The sequence below is a fragment of the Anser anser genome (assembly GCF_964211835.1).
Source record: "Anser anser genome assembly, chromosome: 3".
NCBI lineage: Eukaryota > Metazoa > Chordata > Aves > Anseriformes > Anatidae > Anser > Anser anser.
The window spans coordinates 61,195,408-61,214,810 of record NC_139722.1 but is presented as its reverse complement, the minus strand read 5'-3'; the positions used below and the strand labels follow the sequence as shown (position 1 = coordinate 61,214,810).

Sequence of the window (19,403 nt, the reverse complement as noted above, 5' to 3'; positions counted from 1 at the left end):
AAAGGCATGAGCTTAAAGTGTCAAACAGTACAAAATCACCAGGGTAGACATGGAAATCTTGGCTTTATACAAATACAGGATAAGATTAAAATTTTGTTTTCACCTGAATGTAGATCTGTACCTGGTTGACTAGTCAGGCCAGGGAGAGATTCCTGTAACTGGTAGGTTGATGATGATGATGAAGTGACATCAGCCGAGTTGTTTGAGGTCATATATGCACCATATGTTGATGCTGAGTAATACTGTGCATACTGGTTTTGGCCAAAAGCTGTGTATGATGGATAATCCTAAAAGGGCAAATGCAGTTAACTGAGTAGAGTAACAAGCAATTTTTCCATAAAGTATTTCTGTATGCAATCAAATGACTTATGCAAGGAGCTGCCGGATTTTATTTTACATTTTCTAGTTTAAGAATATTTATTAGAAGACTACGGGAAGATTGATGAAGTATTTAGGTGCCAAAAGATGAAACTAGGCATCCACTGGGACTTTCATTGTTTTCCACGGAAAATAGCACTGAACCACAGTAAGTCTCATTGAGCATAAAAAATCTAAACTTAAATAACACGCCATCATTAGAGTTACAGAAATACTTTTATAATGCACAAAGAAAAATGTTGATATTCATACCTGTTGTGAACTACTGAAGTTTGTAGAATTTGAAACAGAATTGTTTGCATAAATAGTGGATGATGGTGTAAAACTAGAACCTAAAATTAAAACTGTGATTAGTTGCAATAACTTGTGAATCAAAATACAATTCTAAATACAGAATTTCATGTTAAGGCATAGATAAATCAGAGGAGCAAACAATTTTTATTTTTCATTTAAATAATAAAACATTACAATGAGACTTTAAAAGAAATGAAATGCTACTTCCATGCATACAGGCATACAGCCTTTTTCTCACAATTGAAGGAAGGTATTGACAATAAGTCATTACAGTAATCTCAAAAGCAATTTTCAGTGTATTACAGTGTCTCACCTCTGTTCAGATATTGTTATTCTCTTTTTCCTTTATTTCCTTATAAGTTGTAATGCTTACATGTATGTTCACTTATGAAACAAAAATCTTTTTTTTTTAAAAAATAATATTTTAATGATCTGGTTGTTTTTAATCAACCTGTAATGAGGCATTTCCATGTTTTCAAGATAATTCAGATGATTAATATTGCACTTGCAATATTTAAAAAATTTGCCATTGTATTAGAAACTAAAAATGTATTCAGATAAAGTATCAATGATCAAAGGGCAATAAATGAATTATAAATTGAATAATAAATGCAAGAATAGATATGAATTAAGGAGAAATTCTAAAAGAAGCATCTAATGATGTCATACTCAGAAACATGGAAACAAGGGAAAGTGACTTCTGTTCTCCGGTAAATACAACTAATGCTTCCAGTCTTGCCATGTGATTTTACCCCATAAAAAACTTAAGTTGCAAATAAGGACTGCATTGCATGTCATGATTTAGATTAGATAATGACCAAAACGAATATATGTATACATGTTAATACTGGAAAAAATAAAATAAAATCTGGCTTTATATTGTAGAGGTGAAAGTAGCTGCCAATGACACGCATATTTGCTAGAGATCACAAAAATGAACTGAAAATATAAAAATGAGGGAATAGCGGGCCATCGACAGCAGCAGGGCAGGACGATGCATGACAGCAAGGGCTACTCACCTGGCATCTGATATGAATATGGTGTTTGGCCTGGCTGTGGGGTGGAAAAACCTGGACTGTAACTGAGGCACCCACTCTGCAGTGGTGACTGTGTCTGCGAGAGCCCACTTTCTGTCTTGATGCCTGGCAACATTACACCCAAATCTGTATAAGAAATTAATTTTCAACTGATTCTTTAAAATATTTTCTTACAGTGGGGAAAAATAATAATAATAATAATAATAAAAAGGCAAAAATGTTCACATCAGCATTGCTCTTACTTCTATGTAAGGAGAAGTAATAAGAGGTCAAATACCGTAAGTAGGTAGGCTGTATGGCTGTCCTGTCTGTGAGTAGGCTGTATAGACCGCTGGTTGCTGCATTCCTGAATACTGGGTTTGTCCGGCATAGGCAGACATTGTTTGAGCTGCTGGTGTAGAAAGAATGTGTGGATAGGGCCTAAATATCAGGAAAAATAGCATTACTGTGGCAACAAATACTTTGTATGTTTATTCAAGCAATAAAGAAAAAGGTTTAAAGATGTCCAAAGGCAGTTCATTACTCTGCTAACTCTTCCTCTTTGGGAGTTATTCCATCCCCCACTGAAATAAACTGAAAAAACACTCTGGCTCATTCTCCAGGGCACTATGAGTATTTTGTGCTGTCCCATCACTACAATTTAATTCTTAAGCTTCTGTGTCCAGCTCTAGGTGCGCTGTACCACTGCTGTAACAGTTTTGTATGGATTTGACCCTTTTGAGCCAAGATAGGCATGCTCAAATGAGAAAGTCCCTCAACTTTTTTAATCCAGTGGAGGGACAGTTGGACTGGAAGAATAAAGGAAATACAGAGGAGTACATTAAAGCTACTACATTGTGTTTTCTATGTGTGGTTCTGCTTCAGCAGACACCTAGCAGACATCTCTGGCTTCAATGGGAGGTGGATCATGCCCACAGAGAGAAGCATGAAAACTATTGACAGCAATACTTTGGTAACCAGATGGGCTTTAAACAGTTGGAAAATATGGGCTAGGGAAGCAGAATGAAAATAAAAATGGCTTTAATTTATAAATACTGGGGTTTTATTGAGAGATTGAATAAAATCAAGTTTAAAATTTTTGCCCTCCAGAGTTGCAAAAACATACAGAGAAACATTTGTCTTGGATTGTTTTGTAAGTCAAATAAGATTTTATGGACTAAGAGTTGAATAAACATATTCTGCAGAATTAAGCTAACTGAAACCTGGCCATTAAAGCCATGACTAAATTTCAGATTCTAATTTATTTTTCTTTATTCCTTTTTTTTTCTTTCTAATTATTTCAGTACAGTTGGCAGCCATTGCTATCAGAAAAGGATTACTCATTAATTTAGATGATAGTAAATTATTACAGTAGATTAAAAAATCTATTAAATCTTGTAATGTATTTGGGCAAAGGTATCTGATATAGTCTGCCAAAACTTGTTTTAAGTGGAATAAGGAGGAATGTTTTTAGTTTAGGCATCTACTTTCTCTATCAGTAAATACTGGTTAACATGAAATGAATGCAAATTTGTTAAAGAAATTTGAAAAAGCTTCACTTCATCAGCTATAGTTTCAATGTTTTCTCTGTATCAAATATCAAAGTTGCATAGGTAGATGCATTGAATACACTGAAAAAAATATATGGCATACTGAAATCCAGCACCCTTTTCCAAAGCACTTATCACAGGTCATGCAATTTTATAGGTTGTCAGTTTCATCAGTTTCATAAAACATCCTCAGTGCTTTCCATAATGTTCCCACTCCTCAATTTATATGATTAACAGAGTTAATTTTCCTCAATAAATAAAATAAAAATAAAAATAAAAATAAAAATAAAAATAAAAATAAAAATAAAAATAAAAATAAAAATAAAAATAAAAATAAAAATAAAAATAAAATAAAATAAAAATAAAAATAAAAAATAATAATAAATAATAATAAATAAATAAATAATAAATTGGAAGTAAGGTTCTAGTTTTAATAACCTCCATTGGCTTCAAAATAATTTTAAAAAGAGAGAGAGAGATTAAAGTTAATCTGATATAATTTGTTTGATTTTTAGATCTTACGGTCTTGGAGAAAGAGTAGGAAAGGGTGGTTCATAACTCTGGAATGTTTGGAACAATTTGGCAGTACTGGGAGGGTTACCCTTAAGTACGCATCTTGCACATGCAATTGTAATTTCTAAATATAAACTGTCTTCAAAATATGTCTGTATTTAATGCCAGCACTATTAAGACGCTGATGTGTAAGAAAGTAACACTCCAATTTTTTCCTTCTGTTTTGTGCAGAAATTCAAGGATATCTCTTGTGCAGCAGTACAGTATTGCACAGAGTAAGATCTTACTCTGCAGCCATGTGAGAACAAAAAATTGGACGTAGAACTGTAATAGATTCCGTACTGAGGCTTAAGTATTTTACTTTCTTTCTTCTGGTGATGAATATTTGTTTGCAGCAAACCACAGATCTGCCTACAACCAAGGTCAATTCCATATACAAGACAAGAAGAGGTACAGACACTAACTTGGAAGGATATATCTGTGGTGAGTATTGATGCGCTGATCTTGGGCTGTAACCACTACTTGTTATTACTGCAAAACAGAAAACAAAGAGTTTGACAGTTAAAAACATCATGAGACCAATACAGCCAAACAGTCTAAATACAAATACAGTCACATTAGCAGAAAATCTCATTGAAATGAACAGCTTTTCAACAAAGATGTCACCTGAACTGTAACATCTTAATACACAGACTAAAACGTTTGGCAAACTCAACAAACATTCATTGTTTACAGTCTACATTAACAAGTTTAATTTTGATACTGTATAGTAAAAATATGTTTTATATGGGTATGATCAATTTTAGTTTGCTTAGGTGATAGGAGATACCCAACTGACTACTAGAAACCAAATAAACATCATTATCAACAGGCTGATTAGAACACAGGCACTAACAACATTTGTATTTCAAAAGTAAGCAAAAACAGCCCTGTACAGTAGCCATCAAAATTATGTATGTCTATACTATTAACAGCTGCATTCTTCCAAGAAAGCTAACAGAACAATAGTCACATCCTATTAAAATTTCATTCAAAAGCGGTGCTCACACTGGATTAATTCCAAGTGTTTGGAAGTTTCTCTTTCCTTTAGCCATCTGTCTTGACTAAGACAGATGTATTCCAAATATATGTACTCTAAAGTGTTGAACCAATCCCTTCAGACCAAATCCATACTGGGCAAACATACAGAGTGTCTTTATTAGGCCATCTGCTGCTCATTCACTTTTCAAAAGATTAAAGTAGTACACAACGAAGCACTGGAATTTCTTTAGTCTAATCAATCATAGTTGTACTTCAAAGTGTACCCTCTTCCTGAGTTATTCGTAATGGTAGTAGAAATGAACTTTCAGAATTATATAAGTGACAAATAGGTTTAGGTTCCTAACTATTTTATGAAACATGATATATTTCTACATCCAGGTCTAATTAATGTCTTTGAGATCTATTGCTTTAAACATATGCAGAACTTCATATTTTTAAAGCTAGTTTAAACACATTTAGAACATGTACGACTTAAAAGGAAATACAGTAGAAGAAAAACCATTAGCTTTTTTTTTTTTTAAATGTGCAGTTGAGAATGACTTGAAAATAAAAAAGTGAATAATTTTTTTGAACATGTGCTACCAGATTTCATAAAAGAGTTGCTGACTGAAAAGATATGAAGTATTTGCCTGTGATGGAAATCTGCTGAATTTAATTTTGTTGGTTATTCTTCTTTTCTGAGAATGTCTTTCCATGGTTTAAGCTTAATCGGTAGAGTGATCTACTTGGTGTGCATAAAGATTTTCCCAGATTTAGACAAACCTTTAGCTGTATATATCAACATAAACTGCACATAAAACCCTAAAAGATGCTGGTATTTATTTAACTCTTGAGGAGTAATTAGTCTTGCCTGTTGTATCACTGTGACCTTTCTGAAGACAAGCAATAGCTAACACAGTGACCTTGGTGATTCTCAGGGCAAGGAACTTTCATGATCCATTACCGGCTTATCGGATCTTTTTTAACCATACTGCTCCGCTTTTTGTCTATTGTTTGCTGAATGACACATCACTCGATTAATCATCTTGGTTAAAGCACATTTACCATTCTACTAAAGCTGATATAAACTACAAAAAATGAATGACTGTTCATTTGTCTCACTTCAGTTATGAAAAACTAATGTTTTTCAGCAAAAAAATAATATCCTGCCTACTTTTTTATTCTTTCTGCATATACCTTATTTCATAAATTCAGACAAGCAAAGAACTTAGGATTTTTTTTTTCAGTTGACCTAATGTCACTAATGACTGTAGAGAGGAGACAGAACGGGGGCAAGTGCCCCAGAAAAAAATTGTGCAACATTCAAATTAAAAAGTCTCTTCCTTTCACTCTTTCTCTTCTTTTCACATCTATTTTTGAACATTTTAGAATGAGACATTTGAGAAACATAGGATATAAGACCCACAATAAGAGAACACTATGACTGAGTAGGGCTTGTGGACTAATCCTGTATCTCACAGCTCAGATTGGTAATTCAGTCAGTTATCAGATTTAAACAACTTTTACTGCTGTAACCCTATTTCTCTTTTGGTGGAGAGGACTGGTAATGGAGGAGATGGTGAAGGTAGGTTGCTATGCTTTTCATAGCCGTGTCATTTTCTATAGCCATAGGAATCGGGGGTAGACAACTTTTTTTTTTTTTTTTAAATTAAAAACAGATCTGTCTCTTCTCTGAAAAACTCAAAAATTTCTAAGACTTCATTACTTGACTTTAGCAAATGAATGGTCTTCTGGGCAGGTATAAGACCCTTTATTTCTCAAGTGAAAATCCATCAAGCTGCATACTTCTGAAAAGAAAAAAAGTCACATTTTGCACTTGCTCTGTAAAAGCAGCACGCAGATGTTGGCAGGTAAATTCTCTATTCACTGGGCCCACTTTCGCCGCAGGTGGCAGTTCCGGCTGAACTGTGCCACACAGGGTTCCAGCATCTCCACCCTCTATCCATGAGGAGGGGTGGCCACTGGAAGGAAACATGGAAGGTGGAGATTCAGAAATGGCAGTGAGGCTTGAGGACAGATGTGTAAGAGAAGAGCTCCTTAGACTGGAAGTCTGAGGATGGGGTAGGAAATAGGATGAGGAATGAATGTACTGGATGGCAAAAGACATTGCTGACAAGGGTTGGCTGAGATGAAAAGACAAAGGTTTGCAGGAGATAGGAATGGATATGCTAGGAATGGATAGGAATATCTATGGAGAAAAAGGAGATATACGTGGGCCCACTGAGGTGAGCTCCAAACAAGAGAGCCTGGGAGAGCTGAGGCTCAATACAATGCTGAGGACATTTCCCTATCCCAACCAATGCTGATTCACAGAGGGGGCAAAAAGCTGACAGCCATCTCTTACTATTTACTCCGTTAGCTCAACTGTCCAAGGTGGATGTGGAGAACTGAAATGACCATAAATGATGCTGATAGCATGTGTTGGGTTCAGTAAATTAACAGAGGCTAGATTTCTGTATTTTTCCATTAAGCATCTGGAAAATTCTGTGTAGATGATAGGTTAAAAGGATCTCATTTAAATAGTGAATCACAATTTCTACACAAAAGGGAACCAAATGAAGGTTATGCAGTGGTGGCATTTCCCAACCTTGCCTTTAGAGCCTTCAGATTTTTTTTATTTTTTTTTAATATCATTTTTCTGGGTGTCATAAATAGTAAATAGAAAGGCTGACAAGAACTTCAAATGTTTCCCTCAGCTCCATTAAAATGATGAACAGTTCCCAAATTAATCTAGTATTCTAAGCAATTCAAATACAAAAAGGCATGCACTCAATATAGCAGCTGCAGCAAATTTTCAGAGTATGAAAATGCTCAGTTTAAGATTGTTCTGCAGCTCTCCACACCAAAAAGAGTCTGCTACAGGATCACAAAGATTCAAATTGTATACTGATAATAATTACCAACTGCCATCCTGAAGAAAAAGGAAGAGGAAGAGGGGTCCACAGTGTGACTCCCTACCTTGCTACCCTATGCTAAGTGGTGTTTTTTTTTCTCAGGGGGTAACTCTACAGAAGGGGGAGAGCAGAGCTCCTAGCATGAGCTGCAACACCACAGCCAGGACAGGGCCACCATTCTAACTCTCATTTTAAATTCATTAGATCTGCATGGTTTATTTTTCAACTTAAATTTTGAGATGTGAGGTTTCTTATTGAGTATATTGAGTTTATGTTATTTAAGTGAGACTCAAGGCTAGCACACTCAGTATCAACTTGCAGGTTTATTGTCATAGACTCATAGAATCATTTGGGTTGGAAAAGACCTCTAAGATCATCTGGTCCAACCATTAACCTAGCACTGGACATAGTCATAAGACCATGAAGACCGTCTTGGAGGCACCTCTGACTGCAGAATGTCAGGGAAGGAACAAGCCTGAGTGTAAGACAGCAGTTTCAAAAAGCTGCAGTGTTTATCCATCAAAAATCAGGGTTCATCCGTTACCTGGGAGGCCTCCTCTGTCTCTCCTGCCATATACCTTGCATGGTACATCTCATCATCACTTTCTGTGTTAAAGCTGGTCATCAGAAACAAAGCTGGCTACTTTTTACCCTACAGAGCTTGTTCAGCCTTCTGCTCAGCCCCAGGACATGTCACGGGTTTTCATTGCCCTTGGACCATGGAAATCAATTTTAATGGGTAGAATATTTGAAGGAGAAGAATTCTGCATGGCAGACTCTCAAGTGAGCCTTTCCCCTATGCGATTTTATTTCATAAAATGTTTAATAACATACCTAAATATTTCCCTACTTAACAATAGTTGCTTGAATTCTTCAGACCTATGTTTGTTTAAAACAGAGAAAGTGATATCCCTGCTAGTGGCTAGTGGCTTATGTCCAGGCATCCTCGTGAAATGAGCTCACAGGTGCTCTGAAAGCTGCAGGAAAGTACTAGCATTATCACTTTGTCACAATTGGGAATAACATATATTTGTTACTGATTTTTGGGAAAAAGCAAACAATGTTAAATGCTGGGCTTTGCTATGCATTGTTTTCAATTGCAGCTGGTTCATCTGAAATGGCATCTTTCCACTAGTTAATATTTATTGTCTTTAGCAACACATCAAACTTCCCAAATCACCAATTAGGTTAAAAAGTCAGAGAGATGCTTTTTTCTGTGAGTTTTTATTTTTATTTTTTAAGACATCTGCCACAAAACTGATACAATCATATTGTCCAGTTTACAAGTACCAGTAAAAGGCAAGTAATGGATTTACTCCTTAAGAAAGGCTCAGTACATTGTGAAGGCAGCTCTGCCTCTCATTCTGATGATGAAGACTGCACATCACTTTGACAGGCAGGCTACTAATTTCCCACTTTGAATACCATACTCATTGAATTGAGTTTGTGGCTTAAACAGAGAATCAGGCTCATTTTTCATTTGAATATGCAGGTGGCTAACTGACAAAAAAAGATTGTGTAAACCTCAAGTTCCTTCATTTTTTGGCAGCGCCAACTGTTTTCAAATCTCCAAAGATCTCAATGCTTCTTTTCCTGTCAGTGGAAGCTAAGGGGTGAGTGGCATCCTGAAAAATCAAGCTGTTATTTAGGTACCTAAGAATGAACTTGAACTGCAATTTTTGGCACCTCCTTCCTGCAAATGTTGCCTTAGCCATGTTTTGCATGTGGGATACAACTCAGATGTCTTAAATACATGGGACAGGCTGATAAAAATCTCATCAACAATGCCAAAATCACATATAGTCAGACATTTTATAACCTGTAATCGTTACTAATAAAATCTTAGGACAGAGTATCAGTAATCACAGGGAAGAAAAAAGAAAGCCAACTTTTTTTAGCCAAGACTATTTTTTTTTAATGGAACATATTAGATTTTAAGTTGATGTTGTTTCTTTCATAATGAGAACTTTTTTTTTTCATTTTTACTAATCAGAAAAAGTATATGCTGCTTTACATCTCATAAAAGATCTTTATTTCAGGCACAAAATTTGTTTTCAACTCTTTTTTGAATAACAAACTTCAGAGTGTATCAGCATTTACTGATGCCTAAAAACAATTCCAGAAGCATATGCTCAGTTTTTAAAACAATGTAATTATGCAGAAGCATCGTTATTTCCAGAATATTTTAAATAGGCTGTGACTACCTATGTCTACCAAAAGTGGCATGGCAATTCTTGGTTTCAGTGAAATTTCAGTCTTGAATTGGTATTTCCAATACCACTTGCTGAGTTGGTATTTTCAGACATGAAATCAATTCTCCTCTCTCTCCCTTCTAATGTTATTTTTAGCAGGATTCAGCCTAATAATTAGAAGGCAGTTTTTTTCCATATTTTTTCACAGTCCATCGCCTTTTAGTAATTTATAGGAAACTACTTAGAAGTTGCTGCTGGCTTAATTTTTTAAGAAGTAACTGAAATTTATGATTAACATTAAAATATTTAAAATGCTTAAACTGAAATATTTACATGGAGAGAAAGCAGCTAAGGGAAATCAGGCTAGTGTTTAAAATAACACAATGTTCATACAGATAGAAAGGTTAGCATTGAAATATAACCCTTAAGATTTAAAATTTTACAAATTAGAACAGCCTTTACAAAGGTAATCTATTTTTTTCTTCCTAAAATCATACAAGACTAGCACTGAAAAAAAGCTACGGTATAATAATAACATTATTACTGTAAGATTTTTACATACAGGAATGGTCTTAGTCATTATTAAAGCTGCTTTTTACAATCATAGCTCATGAAAAATGCAATTATTTTTTTAATCTACATAAACAAACAAAAAAAACTAGAATTATTATTTGGTATTAAAATGTTACTTTTTGTGGCTTCTAAAAGATCACTTCCATGCACTGCAATGCTCATTAGTGAAGGTTATTAAATACTACATTAATGTGCATATAGCGATACATGATCTCATTATGGCTTTACCTGACCCAGTAAAAGTGTCAAGCGATCCATCTCCAGTTGTTGTTGTTGTTTCGTTGCTGTTCATGGGCTCTGTTTTGACTGCAAGAAGAGACACTACATAGAAGAATAAGTAGACATGAGATTTTACTTCTAAATTTATACTGGAGTCCTCATGCCTGTCTCACTAGTGGTAGTCCAGATATAATAAGCATGTGGTGCAACAGCTTCGACCTTTGCTCTACCACTGCACTGAGACACTCTACCATTGCTACCATCTGGAATGGCCATGCATCTATATAGCTTTTTATCTGTGCACTCGGCTATCTACTGGCTTTAGCAACTGAAATATCTTCTGGGGTGATTTCAACCTAAATCTAATTGATTCCAACAATTCCCTAAGAGTAGCAGAGAGGAAGGAAACATTAGCTGTCAAGGGATATAGCACATCACAAAAATAGTTTTGCCTGATGAGTGAAACAATAATAATACGGTTTCATGCTCATATGGAAGCAAATTACTTTCACAGTGCCAGCATTCTGCCTTCTCCTTCACCTTTTTCACTATCTGTGGGATTTTATTTATTTATTTGTTTTGAGCTAGGTCACCAGCAAGCAATTTTCCGTAAAAGAAGAGTGAAGTTTAAAAGAAAAGAAGTAAAAGAACTACAGTGGGGCACAAATGACAGCTGTAACAAGTCAGCTTCTAATTCAGAGGTTACCAAACATTTGGGTCCACTATAAACTCAAAATATTTCTTAGAGATAATCACGCAGTCCTACCATCCAAGCCATAACTGAAGGCACCACAGCGGCAATCCAGATTTTATAGTTTAACATGTTACCTACACAGACCATTTAGCATGGATTTTTGCAATGGAGTTTGGGAACCACTGACTGATGTGGTAAGAAACAGCAGTGCAGAATATGCTGCTACTTTTAATAGATATTTGACTGGCTAATGTCAAAAACCCTAACATCGGCAAACCCCAGCGTTACCACAGTCGCCTTGTGACGATCAGTTAGGCATGTGTGAACATTTATCAGACATATCAGGGGCCTGCTTATAGATCACAGCACTGATCACAGCCCAGGCATGCGGAGTGCAGTGGCGATGAGAACCTGTACGTGCCACTGCCACAGTCATGTGCCAGGCACTGGAACTGGAAAGACACAACCTGGGGTCTGTGGAGAAGCCTTTGCTGTGACAACCAGGCTGGCTGAGCCCCTCAGCAGATGTAACATATCCTGATCAAAAGCATTTTCTGCCAGCTAGCTACCTGACCCCTCCAAGGGATGTCAGCTAAGCCATCAACATCACTGCACCCTCATTTGACTTCATGGGCAAGCCTGAGGTTGGGGGAGTTTAAATAACAAACAACAAAGCAAAACAAAAACTGGCAAAGATTACATAAAATGAACAAAGTCATTTGTAACTGTTCCCATTTCTCTATTTAAGTGTGAAAGGTACTTTTATTTTCATCAATAAAATCAATAAAATATGTAGCAGGAAAAAGCTTAGGGGTCATTTGCTACAAAATAACAATCACTCCGCTGAACCTCAGGCCTTTCTGATTACTAAATACAGATGTCTGCCTATACCTCAGAAGGAGAATGTCAAACCATAGTATGTGGAAAAGTTTTTTATTTTCCCCTCTGAAGATCTTTGGTCATATGTTACTTTATAAGCTGCATGTCTCTTTTCTCTTCAGAGTGCAGACATTTACCTACATGAAAAAAAACTACTTTTCAGCACCTTTAACTCTTTCTGTTCAAGCAGGTATTGCAGTATTGCCCATACTGAGCTACAAACCTATGTCTAGTATTGCATCCAGAAGAACACTTCGGTTTGCACCTAACCATTTTCTTTAACCAAAGCTTCAGTAACAAACTGAAGTGTTTACTACAGTTTTGTCTATTTCTGGTTAATGCCAGCTGCAGTGCACTTCCATCAGCACAAACATTCACCAACTTTTTCTCTCCCTGTCAAGCAGAAAATGATCTAAAACAAAAGAAACCCTCTCATGTACTTAACTCGAGGGAAAAAAAAAAAAAGCATATTGTCACTGTGTTTTGTTGAAAAATACTTGTAGCAATTATTTTTTTATGTGCTTGATTTTAAACAGTTCTACTTTGTTACATTCAGATTTTATCACAGTAAGGAATTCATCAAGGTCTTTCCTCAGTGTAGCTAGACATTTGGACTAATACTTTTTTTTTTTTTAAGTTGCATGTCATTAAAACAAGAGGGTGAAAAAGCACTACGCTAACTAAAAAAAAAAAAAAGAAAAAAAAAAAGAACAATTCTAACATCAGACAAAGCAAACAAACAAAAACTTTAAAGCTGAAATCAAAACAAGCTGACACCAAATCAAAACACAAAATCATCCATAGGTTTCCTGACACATGTGAGATAAAGTGTGGTTGTAATACTACTAAGGCAACTGCTCTAGACATAGTGCAAAGATCACGAGTTTGAGCCATCATTGTGAGTGAATACTTAAAAGAGTATAAATTTAATATTCTGATGTGTTCATTTTTATTTATTTATTTTTTAAGTGTGGATTAAGTTTGGATTGTTTTAAGTACTGAAAGAGCAAAAATAAAATGAAAAGTGTTCTCAAGCATTTGAGTGTTGCTAACAGTGAAGACTGCAGATGCTAACAGAGGAGAGCTACCATGATGGTCAGGGCTGGGGCACATGATGTACAAGGACTGACAGAAGAAGCTGTGGTTGTTCAGTCCTAAGTAGAGAAGGCTGATGGGAAAACTAATTGCTAGCCTTCAGCTACCTAATGAGAAAGTGCAAAGAAGATGAAGAACAAAGGCATGCTCTTCCGTGAATGTGTCCTGTGAATGGAGTGGAGGCAACTGACACAGGGGAACAATCCAATTAGATGTAAGACATTCTTCACCATGAAAGCAGTCAGGCCCTGGGACAGTGCCCAGAGTGGCTGTGGCACCTCCACCCTCAGAGATACTCAGCACTGGACTGGACGCTGCCATGAGTCCTACTCAGAGTAGGACTTGGCCCTGCTGACCTCCAGGGATTTCTCCCAAACCTAATTACTTCTAAAGTAACCCCGACTACTACTCCAAACAGACAGTAATTTCTACAATATAAGTTCTTTATTTGATGAAGAAACTTAACAGGTCAACATGCCTTTTACTCTGACTTTTACAACCTCTTTTTTTTTCCTAAAGAACCTCTCTGTGTTAAGGACTGAGAATGTACACGGAGTTTTAGGGGCAGGAGATGCTACTACTATGCCCAAAGCTGGACAAGCACATGCAATAGGTAGAAGGTAATATTAGAGCAAACAAGTGTGACTACAGGCTCATCTTCTTCCGATTTTTTTTCTGTTGTTTAGCCAATGAGCTATGAAAGTTGTACAGAGGGCAGCAGCCAAATGCAGCACTTCTCTTGTGGTGGCTGGCAGCTGCCTGGCAAGCTGAGGCTCAGCTTAGAGCTGTGCCAGGTCTGGAGGGCAGGAGATAGGGCCCAGTTTGGGCAGAACATCTGAGATGAAGGATGGAGATGGCAGGCACATGGAAGCAGCCAAATAAAGGTAGCCAGGGAAAACCTATAGCATACACACCTCATGAAGGGACAGGTTACGGCACATGCAAAACTCCACACAGTTTAAGCACATATCCCGTAATGACAGATATATTAAAAAGTACAGATGTATGAAAAAGCACAGATACAGAACAAATTGGGCTCACCAGGACATATTCAAGCACAGATCTAAACATGCTACTGCCTTTGGAATATTTAATTTCAGTTTGTACCAAAGCTGAAGTGCCCTCAGTAATGCAAGTAGTTTCATAGTACATTTCCCCACTGTTATTAATTACTAGTTAAATTATTACCTTCTATATTTATCTCAACATACTGAATAGTTAACTGAGGTGACAGACTAAATTAGCCTTCCTTAAACTTAAATTCCTTAAACTTAAATTCAGCAGGAACATTCACATGGAACCATTTATTCTAATGTAAAATATTATTTTGTGCTTGTCTGATTTATCTATCTGTCTATTTATCTATCTTTTATTTATTGTTAACTCTGACTTGCAAATGGCAATCTATTCCTATTGTTTTTCAGAATGAAACTTTTTAAGATCTTCCTAAATTTAGTCCAAACCGTCACAGCTTAAGCACCTGTGTAATGGCTTATAGAGAGTCACAGTGATGAACATTTACACCTGTGATTAATCCCATATGTACTGTGACAATGACACATATATAATTATTATTAATCATTGTATCTCATAACAATTAATAACACATGGGAGAGGAAACTCCTAAATGAAAACAACATCTTGGAAAATTTGGCCAAACGTTTGTGAGACACATGTGGCAAGTTACATGCAGTAGCACAATCAGTACTACATTCCACATTCAGTGGAAAATCTGTTGGTCTGACTTACAGAAATGCTGAGAATTAGCCCTTCCCGGCATGTTCACCACACGGGGCTCTCCCAGGCTCTCAGTGCATCTATGCAGTTAAGCTAATTTTAAGTTTACTAAAATTCTCCTTGCTCTTTGAACGTCTTTCAAAGTACAGTAAGATAACTATATATTGCAACTTCCCTCCAGTTTTCTGGCTGTGGGAATAGCCTCTTGGGAAAGGGTGGAAAAAACAACATGGAAACGTTCAAACCAGAGAACAAAAGAACAGAGCAAACCAAGAGAAGTTACACAGCAGTCACAGAGACACCACCACACACATGCACTGTACCAGGATCTCTCATACTTGTTGCAGAGGAAGGAGTACTGCAACTCAGCAACCAGTCTGCAGTATTTAAAACTGTCATGTTGTCTCCTGAGGACAGGAATGGTACAATGGTTCATTGTCCGAATGTCTGTTCAGTGTACATGAATATTCTTCAAAAAGTAAGTGTTTTTACTCTTTGAGCCAAGTCTTTTAACTGCACTGTATTGTTTTTATGAGCATTATTTTAACCAGTTTATTTATTAAAGTATAATATAGGGGCATATATTTATTACTGTTCTTTAATGGTATGCTTGAAGTTTTCCCTTCTATTTAAGCTGGAATATGGATTCTATTAAAAATAAATAAATAGGTTGAACCTTAATGGTTCAGCTTTTTTTTTTTTTTTTTTGTAGGGCTCTATTCCCTTCATATGCATATTCACTTTTTACTGAGATTTACAGATATATATATAAATATATTTAAAATAGGGATAAGTAAATAAAATGTTTTACATCATGGCCAGAAAGAACAAACTACAAAGGTCTTTTTGGTGCCAGCTGTTAAACTACAGCCATGTATAAGCTCCAAAAAAGCAGACTGAAACTCCAGCTGGACTTGTATCCATGGTGTCACTCTCGTGAACGGTAATGGGGCCAGGACTCCAGCTCAGAATGTGGTACCCTTCCTCCTACTCCTCCGTCTCAGCTATGGAAGAATCTATTATCTGAAAATATTGGAACATCAGTATTGTATCTGCACAGCAGTGCTGTGTCTACAGTAATAGATACAGCAATAATAAACAGTAAGTTTTGAGGGAAACCTAAAAATCTCTTTATGACAAATGTTCATTCCAAGAAATAGAATTAGCAAGTTCATCATAAAATAAAAATTACCTAAGCCAGCAGTAGTGACAATTTTGATGCACTTCTTTCAACAGAGTTTGAAAATAAATCTACATGGGTATAGTTTAGGACATAACAGTAAATTATTGTTTAGCAATGAAGTATGAAGCAGAAAATGCAATATATGTCAAGTTACCAACAGGTATAACCAAGCCTTTAAGACCTGGTACAACTGTACAATAATTTTCTTAGTTTCACATTTGCATAGTTCTGCCTCTTATTTCAATTGGTGGAAATTGGAGAAATAGGGATTAGTAGATTTACACTGGTATGACTGGAATTTTTTAAATATTTCTGGGTTTATAAGCGGGTTTATACTCATCATTGAAATAACGTTAAAAATGCATATGACTAAAAGCTAGCCCAAACTTTCTATGCACCAGAAATGTTTTACACTTACCTCCTGTTCCATTTGTTGTAACTGATGTACTACTGAGATTAGGTTTATCCAGTTTGGAACTACCTGGTGCATCGCTGCTTCCAACAAGATTATGAGGACTTGCTAGATCTTGCATTTCCATAGACCTGTTAAATAAGGTGATGGTATTTATATATATTGTGGTACTACCTATAATAATCTACTTTTTGTAAAAAAGCATTTTTACATGGAAAATTTTTAATGTAGCTAGATTAACAAATCAATACCTGTTCCTGTGAGTTGTTGTTGTTTTTTACTAAACCTAAGAAAGTAGCAAATAATTTGTTGTGAACAGCAACACCAGTATTACCCACTTTTCCTCCAACTATTATGAAGTAAAAGACACAGGCTTACAAAACTGCTCAAAGAGCTTGTATAAGATGTACATAAGGCAGTGCATATATATATATATATGTAAATATATGTATGCTTGCACACATGCAAGGATGGATGGCTAGATGGATAAATGTATGTAAGTATGTATTTCTTAGAAGAAAACAGAGAAATTAAGTAAAAAATCAGTCATTGCAGAGCAAATCAGAATAAGAACTTCTGCCTCCCGTTATCTGTGTTCTAACCACCAGTAGTCACTCAATTCATACTAAATCATAGTAACAGAACACACAGGTAAATTAACAGGCCTTTTCCATACATCTGAAAGTTTCTTCACTCTTAAAAATGCATATATTCTTACTAGTTTACTTGATATTTTTTCTTCTGAGTCGTTTCTAGGAGACTCGAAAACTTTCAATAAAAAACAATGATGTAGATATAGACCACAATGGATTCCAGTGTCAGAGTTGTACTGAGGGACTGTGGATGGCTTTCATTCAGTGACAACAGATCTGCCTTTCTCAGACAAAGCAGACAAGGAGTGTTTCTTGTTAGACTGGTAATAACAATCTAATTTGCAGTGTGTGCTTGCCTTTTCCTTGCTTCAGTTATAAATTAATTACTGAGATTTTTTCCCCCAAAGAAGCCTTTTTTCGATGTATAAGCAAAGTTGCCAGCCCATCTGCAACAGGAGAACCATTTACCATATGTATACTACAAAGGCCAACAGAAAGATTGTCTTACACAGCTGTAAAGACCAAATGAATTGTAGAAGGCTGAAATGACTAAAAAGAGAACAGTTTTGATAGTTCAATAAGCACAACTGCTCCTGTATCTTCATATTATGGCCAGGAAGAGCAGTGGCCAACTGCATATGCAACACCCAGCATCCTAATTATTTATTGCAAGTTTCATTTTGAAACTGTCTTCTGTACTCCACACATCCTCTTCTGGGAAAAACAAAATAAAACAAAACAAAATAAAATCAATAAATCAATTAAGCAAACAAAACTCACCATATTTCCATAAAATATGGGTCTGCTGTCTGAATATATATATATATATATATAATTTTTTTTTCCTCCAAGATATGAAAAATATCCAGAATGACAATGTTTTCCATTTTGTGCTCCCAGTTCAGCTGAAATCCTGGGTCATTCACTTTGCCTCTCATTACATTCATTTACTCCAAGACACAAATCGCAGAATCACAGAATGGTTAGGGTTGGAATGCACCTTAAAGACCATCTAGTTCCCACCCCCCTGTCATAGGCAGGGACACCTCCGACTACACCAGGTTTTTCAAAGCCCCATCCAGCCTGGCCTTGAACACTTCCAGGGTTGGGGCAATCCATAGATTCTCTGAACAACCTGTGCCAGGTCCTCATCACCCTCTGAGTGAAGAATTAATTCCTTATCTCTAATCTAAATCTAACCCCTTTCAGTTTAAAGACATTCCCCCTTGTCCTATCACTACACTCCCTGACAAAGAGTCCCTCCCCAGCTTTCCTGTAGGCCCCCTTCAGGTACTGGAAGGCTGCAATGAGGTCTCCCTAGAGTCTTCTCTTCTTCTCCGGGCTGAACAACCCAACTCCCTCAGCATGTCTTCACAGGAGAGGTGTTCCAGCCTTTGGATCAACCTCATAGCCCTCCTCTAGACTCATTCTAATACATCCATGTCCTTCTTGTGCATGAGTCCCAGAGCTGAATACAGTACTCCAAGTTGGGTCTCACGAGAGCAGAGCAGAGGGGGAGAATCAACTCCCTTGCCTTGCTGACCATGCTGCTTTTGATGCAGCCCAGGATACGGTTGGCTTTCTGGGCTGCAAATGCATGTTGCTGGCTCATATTGAGCTTTTCATCTGCCAGTACTCCCAAGTCCTTCTCCTCAGATCTACTCTCAATCCATTCTCTGCCCAGGCTGTATTTGTGCTTGGGATTGCCCCAGCCCAGGTACAGGACCTTGCACTTGGCCTTATTGAACTTCATGACGTTTGTACAGGCCCAACTCTCTCGCCTGTCCAGGGTCCAGGTTTAGAGCTTTTGAGTCCTGAGTATCTTCTAGTTTAGGAAATACTACATCTCAGCTGGGAAAGTGCACCAAGGTCTTATCCAAAGCCAGGCAAAAAATCTCATTTACTCCAATAAATGCTTGAATCCTGCCTGAGATGCACCACTATACTGTTGGCAGGGCAGTCTTCCCAACAGCAGCCTGGATGAGCCAGGGTAAGCTGATATTGCAGAAGGTCATGCATCAGCAGGTAGGAATTTTATTGCAATATTCACGGAAATGCAAAGGCATAAACTGAGATTTGAACTGCTTTGACCCAAATTTCATCATCTAATTGTATATACATTTCCACACATCTGTCAGCA

General features: G+C 36.6%; 1 protein-coding gene across 7 annotated transcripts in view; it reads right to left on the bottom strand.

Annotated features, from left to right (window-relative positions):
* The window catches only part of EYA4 (EYA transcriptional coactivator and phosphatase 4), a 154,580-nt gene that overhangs the window by 34,033 nt on the left and 101,144 nt on the right, over positions 1–19,403 (bottom strand). For 2 of the 7 annotated variants that reach the window (XM_083829341.1, XM_083829340.1), the window contains exons 4-10: positions 16,677–16,801; positions 10,680–10,772; positions 4,216–4,282; positions 1,987–2,129; positions 1,692–1,835; positions 631–710; positions 122–287 (exon numbers count right to left, since the gene is read on the bottom strand). In XM_083829341.1, the coding sequence (XP_083685467.1) occupies positions 122–287; positions 631–710; positions 1,692–1,835; positions 1,987–2,129; positions 4,216–4,282; positions 10,680–10,772; positions 16,677–16,801 (818 nt within the window). Of the gene's footprint in view, positions 1–103; positions 288–630; positions 711–1,691; positions 1,836–1,986; positions 2,130–4,215; positions 4,283–10,679; positions 10,773–15,413; positions 15,483–16,676; positions 16,802–19,403 lie in introns of those variants that run through there. The other 5 variants (XM_083829337.1, XM_083829338.1, XM_083829339.1 and 2 more) reach the window with 5 other exon arrangements.